The sequence below is a fragment of the Gossypium arboreum genome, chromosome 8 (genome assembly GCF_025698485.1).
Source record: "Gossypium arboreum isolate Shixiya-1 chromosome 8, ASM2569848v2, whole genome shotgun sequence".
Classification (NCBI taxonomy): domain Eukaryota; kingdom Viridiplantae; phylum Streptophyta; class Magnoliopsida; order Malvales; family Malvaceae; genus Gossypium; species Gossypium arboreum.
In genome coordinates, this window is record NC_069077.1 from 90339410 (window position 1) to 90348656 (window position 9247).

Consider the following 9247-nt stretch of genomic DNA (forward strand, 5'->3'; position numbering starts at 1 on the left):
AAGATCGATGCAGATCAGGCCTTAACCCTAAAACAAGAGCAGCAGTGTGGGCTCGAGCCTAATCAAGATTAGTAATGCGATTGCAAAATGCATCCCATCCCATAACCATCCAGCACACCACCCGTACCAACCAGCACACCTGTAGGGATATCAATCAACCCACCCAACCAGCACACCAATATTGTAGCAAAGCTGCCAGTAATAATAATAACGCAGCAGAGTTGCCAAGAATAAGTGTGGCAAGCCACCAGTAATAATAAATGTGACATAGTCACCAGTACAGTACTTCCTCCATATCATAAACCCAACCCCATGCAGATGTCGTGTCATAAAAATTATGTGTATGCAGTATGTCATACTCATAATCAGCCGTATAAATGCCATTCACACATCAAATAACCTACCACTGGCGTTATAAAGGTCATTTCGTCCTTAGGGATAAAAAAGTAATTTTTACCCCTCGGGGGTATCACGGTCATTTAACTGCTTTTAGGGTCTCAGTATAGATGATGACTCTTTTGAGGGTCTACATTCGTCTCGAACGACTCAGTTAACCCAAAAGGCCAAAATAGTGCAAATTGACCTAAGGCCCATTACTCGGCCCAAGGGGGCCCATGATGGCCCAAGCCCACGAGAACACTCGTGGCGGCCTCTACAGTCTGACGCCCACGATTTGTGGCTCGGTTCACCACACAAATGATCGCACGCTCGTGAGGCCTCAAACGCCGATGTTTCGGCTTTTCGGCTTTTCAACTTTTTTCGATCTGCAGTAAAACAGGGGTGTGAATACACACCTTTTAGCTTTTGGTCAATAACAGAAATGGCATACGATTACACACCTCTTGGAAAGAAAAACGTCAAATCCTGCACGCTCAACCTAAAACCAAAATAATGATCCCTTGTCAGATCTCAAACATTTAGGTTAACCACCCAACTATGAACTCATACATTCCCAACAATATGCATCGCTTACCTTGCTAAGACGAGTAAGGCTTAAACCACCCATATCCAACGATCACCCTCCTATAGACCACAATCTGCATTAACGTTCCATTTGTTCAGTAACTTAATAATATTTCATTAAAACCAAGTGTACTTCTTACCAAGACGTGAACTAAAAACGAAAGGCAATAGCATTCGGCCCACCCCCTTTGGGTAACGTCACAACCCCCTAGCACCATTCGAACAAGAAAGAAAACATTAGATGAGCCTATCCTCATGACGGCCAAGAGGATTCGGCTCAAGAAATACCCAAATTGAACATGGAAAAAGAGCCTTCCACTATTCGGCTAGAGAAAACACTTACCCTCAACTAACAGAGATTAAGAATCGGTTAAGCCTCCACAATTTCATTCACACAAGGAGAGAAGTAAACGGCTAACTTCAGGAGAGAAAGAAACAATAAAAAGAAAAAATGAGGAGTTGGGTTTGGTTTCTTCGACTTTAGAAGCAAGAAAAGGGACGTTTGGGACAACAAAAGGAAAAAGGTTACCAATATTCGGCTAAAGAGGATTCAGCAATATTGACTCAAAGAAGAAAAGGAGAAGCAATTTAGAAGAGGAAAGTCACTTACAATTCAGTACAAAAGGGTAACACAAAATAAAACCCAAAAGTTGAAGAGAAGAATTCGGCACCTACTCCTAAACACCAATTGCTGAAATGCCTATCCCAAAGTCCCTTGGCCGAATTTTGCACCAACCAATTACCTATTCGGCTACAACTCCCCCCCTCACCAACTCCTTAAAACTCTCCTCAAAACCCTCCTTGATCTCCTCCACAATCTTCTCCCAACAACCCAAGACCAATTCAAACTTCCACCACCTAGAAGTCTACTCCAACTCAACCACCTAGAAGTCCACAAGTGCAAAATAGATGCTCCTTGTTTGCCATGGGATTCGAACCCTTGTTCTCCCCAATAGCTATGCCATGCTACTTCCACCAAGCCACAAGGCTTTTTTTGATATAACACAACCACAATTATTTATAAGGCACTAGTGCCAGTAACTAGGTTCTTTTAAGAGCAAAACAAAAATGCTGCAAAAGCCGAAGTTTAATCCCCAAGACTCCCCAGACCCCCCAAACACACCCAAATCACCCAACCTTTCAAACAAACATGGAATTTATGCTAAAATAAGCAAAATTACAGACCCTACCTTTCTGGGGCGTTACAAGTTTTGGGGGAAGGGGGCTCAACTATAAATAAAGACTTTTCCACTCAGTTGTAATGATTCTATTCATAGATGTGAATACATTTGAGAACATTTACTGAAACATTTAGTATGTACTATTTTTCTGTGGCCTTTTTCTGTTTGTTCTTTGCTCTTTCGTTTCGAGTTTGCTTCTCCTTTGTTTTGGTGCCTTAGAGAAATTCCGTGAAAATTTTCATTTTGTGATAGTAAGGTTGACTTAGACAAATTTCAAACAAAGAAAACACCTAAAATCGCGTGATTTACAAGACTAAAATTCTAATCTCGTAACACATGCAAAAATTCTTTTACAATATTTGATGGTTTTGATGGAATTCAAGAGAGCCTACAGGGGTATAATGTATAACTCTAGAGGTGCAACAGCCAAGGACTTGTTAATTATCAAAAGAATTGGGGACTGACATTTAGTTATAGGAAACCATATGAACATCCATTACTCGATGCATTACACGGGTAAATAACATGCTACTTCATTTATTTATGGATATATTTTTTTTTCACTTTTTAAGCAAGCATGCACTCAAAGTCAGATTTTAATTGTCCCCACCGCTGCCATGACCCTCTCCATAGCCATGTCCCTCGCCATAACCTTCACCATTGCCTGAACCATTTCCCCTGCCTGACCCCTCCCCATATCCCTCACCATGACCTGAACCACCTTGCCGTCCCTTGTTACCACCAGATCCTGATCCTGCTCGAGACCCAGCAGAAGACCCCGCATACGAACCTGCATCTGACCCTGAACCCGAGTTTGAATAGGATGAAGAGGAAGAGCTTGAACTTGAACTGGAACTGGAACCAGAACCGGAACCAGAACCAGCCCCAGCTCCAGACCCTGAACCACCACCTCCGAGACCCAGCCCTACACCTGCTCCAATCACTACTCCTACACCACCAAGATCGATGCCCAAGTCTTTCCTTACAACCCTGCTCTCCGACACAATAGTCAACATAGCAAGGAGAAAGGCGACCAATGCTAGGGACTTAAATGCTCCCATTTTGTTTTGTCACTTTATAACTTAGCTGAACTAAATTGCAAATGGGAATTGAAGTATTGAAAGAGCTCTTCAATCTTTTCTTTTCTGGGTTCGATGCATTACTGAGAGAGCTAATTTATACGATTGTTGAAGGTAAGGTCTTGGACAATTATAAAATAAATAAATAAAAAAGTAAAAGAAGTGTGAACTGCTGAGTATAGTGGAGAAATTTGTTTACAAGAATTCGATTATTTTAATATTATTAGTATTAAAAATGGAAGTAGCAATAGGATTTGTTGGAGCGAAGCTGGATGAGAAACTAAGCACTTCCCCAGTTTGTGACCGACCCATTTGAGGTCCACTAAACAACTATCATAGTGGAAGTATGAATGGATCATCCTGTTGACTACAATCAATGTTTCTGGTACCTTCTTCATTTATTTGGTTGGTGATGATTATTACTCTTTTTTTTTTTCAGCTAGGTAGCTATCCATGCTTTTCTTTAGGCAAATAGGGTGATTTGAAGAAGAAGAAAAAAAGTTAGAGCGCTATAGCTCATTATTAGGGCTTGTTCTTAGTTACAAGGTTGGTTTGTAGAAGATATGGAAGAGCATGCGGATTCAATGCCATGATGCCACACGGCTACGTCAAGGATTGCACGCCGGGTGACATATGGTTGTGCAAGTTGCATGTCCCATGTTTGATATCAATTGCAAGTCACTTTGGAATTGAGTTGTTATGCAATTTAATATATATATGTTTTACATTTTTTATTGCAATATTTATATACATATATAGAGGTGTAGTTTGGGGCTGATAGGCCCGATCATCCTTAAAATAGAAATTTTTCATTTAAATTTTTAAAATTTTTAAAATTTTAAATTAATAAAGTTAAAATTGTACTTTAGCCTTCCTACAAATAATAAAAATTTAATTTAATTCTTTAAAATTATAAAATATAAGCTATTCAAATGCTGAAATTACATTTTAATATCGTAAAAATTAAAATTAATTTTGGCCCTCTAAAAATTTATTTGCCTTCGCCCTTATATATATTAGGCTTTTTAGCATCAATTTATTAGATTGGATGGAAAAGAATATCAAGTAAAGATTCTTTAAAACTTCTTATTGCTATAGTATGTTTTTTCTTTTGTTAATGCTTATATGTTCTATTGCATTAATAATTTAATTTCATAGCTCCTTTATGATTGAATTGGATTGTATTAGATTAGTAGAAAAAGTTTTATTGATGATCTTTGGTACCTTGCTTAAGGTTGTCGATGTGTTTTTGCAAAAAAAAAAAAATGCCAAATGAGGAGGTTGATGTTATAAGTTGCATGTACTAGCTCGCTTTGCAACTGAATCGTTGTGTAACTCTTTCTATATTTATTGGCATTTTTTAAATAATTGTTTTTTGTACTTTTTATACATATCCAACAAGATTTCAGTAACAATTTATTTTATTAAAACGAGAAGAAAATCAAATCAAGTAGGACTCTTTCAAGATTTTGTGTGATAATTTACTTCATTAAGGAGATCCTATTTCCAAAAAAATTTATTCTTACAAAATCTTTGATATTAGCTCCTTATTAAAAACATATTTAAGCACAATTAATTGTGTGAAGCTTATTTTAGTACAAATTCATTTTAAATAAATTATTTTTCATTTTCAGTTTGTAATGTAGCTTTTAAAAGGAAAATCATAATAGAGAGAGTGATTTTATATTGATGTTTAAGAGTGAAATTGTAACTTTGTGAATATTATACTATAGATTGATAATGAATTACTTGTTGAGCAATACCTTATTTACGTTGAAAAATCTTTCAAACTATATAATTGATCTCTTTTTACTCTCCTAATTATTAAAGTGAATTGCAACTAAATATTCAAATAACAAACAAATTGAACTATAAATAACAGAGTACAAATTTGATTTGGGTACTATAAACATACAATTTCAATCCTTGCTTTCTAACTCGCAGCTCATCTCTATTTGTTAAGATCTGCCAATAATATATTCAATTTATATGGGAAAGATCTACTTTACTGCAATAAAATTTAAGTGGTTTCACAAATTTTATGTATAATTAATATTTTAATAATTTAATTGTTGAATTTATTAATATATTTATAATTGTTATGCATGTAAATTTTAATTTAATCCAATATCTCTATATTATTGATCTAAAATATTGTCTATATTAATACATGTTTAATGATTGAAATTTTTTCATAAAATGATTAGTTAGAAAATTTTAATTTATACCAAACTTGATATGCATTATCTACATATGAATGGAGAATAATATATGACGGTTGAATTGCTAAAATATTATTTGTATAAAAATTACGAAAATATGTAAAACCACTTGAATTTTTACTGGTGTAAGTCGATAACTAAGTATATATATACTATGATGTATGATTTAATGACTGCTTAACCCTTATTTAACATGTCTATTGACTGGTCTACTTTTTAACCATTTATTTTATATATATACTTTTTTTTTTACTTCCATATCTATTTTACGGTTCATGAAGACTAATCTTTTCGGGGATTAGTGGTTGCCCCTTTTAATAATGTTGTCTTCAAAATCCGGACTTACATTCTCTCTTGTAAATACAATGTACCTTATCAATACACCTAACATTTATTAGTTTATATTTACTTTCAGTTAGCATGAATTATTTATTATCTTTTACCATATAGTCTTAAGAATTTTATACATCTCAATGAACATGAAAAGAAAATCTTATACGTCTAAGCCTTTAGCATATGGTAAATTTCTCTATGTGATGTACATCTTATCATACATGTAGTCATTTACTGAGTTAATTAGTAAGAGGGGTGGAGCTATTGGCTGAACGTAGTCACCTTTCTATAAAAGCCACATAGCTTTCTCATACAACAACAAGAGAAAAAAAAGGAATCTTGGAACTTTTTCTTACCAACCATTTTAATGCTCTTAATTATTTAGTAATTTCTTTCTAAAAGGCAGGGATTTGCTTAAAACCTCAATTTTTTTTTATTTACTTCCTTTTATATGAGTGTATATTATGATTCTTAATTTTTATTTTTTGATATAATATTTAAAATTATTTATAATCCCTTCTCAACATTTTAAAAAAAAGATAATACGCTTCAGCGCATTTAAACCTTTATCCTTTTGCATTGACAAAAATATCAATAAAAATTAAACTAAAACTCAATAAACAAATCTCGATTTTTTACTACAATAGTTAGTAAAGTATTTTTCTTTTGTTGCTATTCTTGCTAGTACATCAGTCTTAGGATTATTGATGATATAAATAACCATAGCAAGCCCAAAAAGTTATTCCAGCAATTTATGCTACTTTATTAATATAAATAATATTACATATGAAGTGAGATTTGATAATTTGACTCTCTAATTAAAAGTAAAACTGTAAAATCTGAATAACAAAGTAACAGAAATATATATTGGAAGTAGGCAACACCATACTAATTGCCACTTGAGGTACACCTAAGTGACTTCAACAGAAAACCACTAATCACTCATCACCATATTTATTCATGGACAAGAGGTGGTGATCAGTTTCATTTTTAATTATTTGATTCCCCCATACATTTTTTTTAGCAAGGAGTGCTTAATTTAATTAGTTGCCGTTGCCTCTCCCACGGCCTCGTCCTGACCCAGCTCGAGAGCCAGCATAGGAACCGGCAGATGAACCAGCTTCCGAACCTGCACCAGACCCGGCTCGAGACCCAGCGTAAGAACCTGCGGATGAACCAGCTTCAGAACCTGCACCAGACCCACCAGATGAACTGGAGGATGATGCTGAACTAGATGAAGAGCTTGAACTAGAACCCCCTGAACCTGAACCGGAACCAGCCCCAGCTCCTGATCCTGAACCACTACCACCTCCCAAGCCAAGGCCTATCCCTGCTCCAACCCCAAGTCCTATGCCACCAAGATCCAGGCCGAGGTCTTTTCTCGCAACCCGGCTTTCAGATACAACCGCTGACATGGTAACAAGTAAAGCAATCATAAGAGCTGTAAAACTGAAAGAAGACATTTTCAACAACGTAGAACAAGAAACAAGGCACAAAGTGAAGAAGCCTTGGGGGAGCAATTTGGATGTAAATATGAGTGCAGTTGAACTCTCAGTACGAGCTTCTGGAATCAGGGGATGACCAGCATTGAGTAATGGCGTTCAGGAGACACAGAGTTAAGCTATTTATAGTCTGAATGCGATCCATGTTAAGAGAGTAAGAGACTGTAAATTAGAGAGGAAATAATTAGTTTTAAAAAATACAAAGTGGAAATCATGATGTGTCATGTACAAGATTTTGCTGGGAGCAACCTTGTGGCTAAAAAAGCTGCCAAATTCCCAGGGATCTTAAGTTCTTAAACTGGGTTTAAGACAGCTGTCTAAATGTCGCCGACCCATTATCCATAGTGGATGGAGCATTGATCAGTGCGGGCTTTTGTTTATGGATTACACTGTGAGTGGTGGCGGGGATATTTGATAATAATCAACTTTTACGGGCGGATGATTAAGTAGGGCGTTTTTTTCAAATGAAGTTAAGAGAAAGCAAACACCATTTTTGTAGGTTTTCCTAATGAACTGTCCTCATTAGAGATATAATGTTGATAGATGCATGGGCATCTAATTGTCAAAAATTTTTGTAATATATATGAGAAAATTGTTAATGTTAATAGTTGATTATTATAATTATATTCGAATATAAAATTTACTATGAACATTACCAGAGGGCATTCGTTATGCACATTCCATTTCAAAAACGTAAATTTTCTCATGAGCCCTCGCCAATGTCATTCCTTAAAACTTCCTAATCATGGCGTGATGGTGAGTAAAGATGAGCACCTTTGTAACCATGGTTATTAGTATTGTACTACTATTTAGTTATTTGTTTTGATACATGGGAGGAGAGATATGGATATTTTCAATGCAACTCGATCTCTTATGCGTTAATGTTTTAATTTTAGAAGGATATATCTCAAAATTATACATGAATTATGGTTTAATGTATAATTATATACATAAACTTCGATTTTGTATAATTTTATACATGAAATTTTAATTTGATCTAATTTTTGTAAATTATTAACACAATTATTGATATAATATTATTTTATGTTTATATATTACATACATAAATAAATATATTTATCCAATATAAAAATAAATCGATGTATTTATTTCTTTAAATGTGTATGATTAAATCAAAATTAAAGTTTCAAGTATACATTTGAACCACAATTAGAGTTTCATATGTATAATTGCACGGAACTAAAGTTCATGTATATAATTGTACATTAAATCAAAATTTATGTATAATTTTGAGATTTATCCTTTTAGAACAAAAATTGTTGCCACTTGTCAATATTATACTATTATTAATTTTATAGATTTTTGGGAAAACTAATAGACATCACTATTGCATTTTTTCATCTTTAAATTATTTTGTATAAATTCAAGGGCAAAGCAAGGGAGATAGGTTGTTCCTTACCCCACTTTTCCCTAAACCATTAAATTTTTTTTAAAAGGTTTAGAAATATTTCAATTTTTTTTTACTCAAACATATTTGTGAAAATACATTTAAGTAGTCCTTTTGATGAATGTTAATCATTAAAATTAATAGATCTTGGGAGACATTAATTTTGTTCTAGGTATCAGGATTTCACCTCTATTTGGAGGACTGTCCTAAGACAGCGGAAGAAAGAGAGAACATGAGAAAGCTTCCTTATGCTTTGACAGTGGGAAGTCTCATGTATGCTATGTTATGCACATGCCTAAATATTTGTTTTGCAATAGGGGTTGGTAAGTCGATATCAGACGAATCTAGGACCAAGACACTAGCAGCCAGTTAAGTATATGATCAAGTATTTACGGAGAACGAGGGATTATATGCTTGTGTGTTCTGGATGAGATCTTACTTTTATCGGATATATCGACTCTGATTTCCAAACTTGTCAAAGTTCAAGGAAATCGATATCAGGCCGTGTTTTGTCCTAGATAGCTGGTTCACAGTGTGAATAATCCCAAGTATGGTTGCA

At 34.6% G+C, this 9247-nt stretch overlaps 2 protein-coding genes across 2 annotated transcripts; both read right to left on the reverse strand.

The window, feature by feature from the left end:
• Positions 1-2610: 2610 nt before the first annotated feature.
• On the reverse strand, positions 2611-3342 carry LOC108468724 (cell wall protein IFF6-like). The gene has a single exon (XM_017769590.2). It carries the CDS (start codon positions 3203-3205, stop codon positions 2741-2743), a length of 465 nt encoding a protein of 154 aa, XP_017625079.2. The 5' UTR covers positions 3206-3342; the 3' UTR covers positions 2611-2740.
• Positions 3343-6517: 3175 nt separating this feature from the next.
• On the reverse strand, positions 6518-7876 carry LOC128279388 (glycine-rich cell wall structural protein-like). Its single transcript, XM_053018073.1, has one exon. The coding sequence runs from the start codon at positions 7239-7241 to the stop codon at positions 6822-6824; it is 420 nt and encodes a 139-aa protein (XP_052874033.1). The 5' UTR covers positions 7242-7876; the 3' UTR covers positions 6518-6821.
• Positions 7877-9247: the final 1371 nt, after the last annotated feature.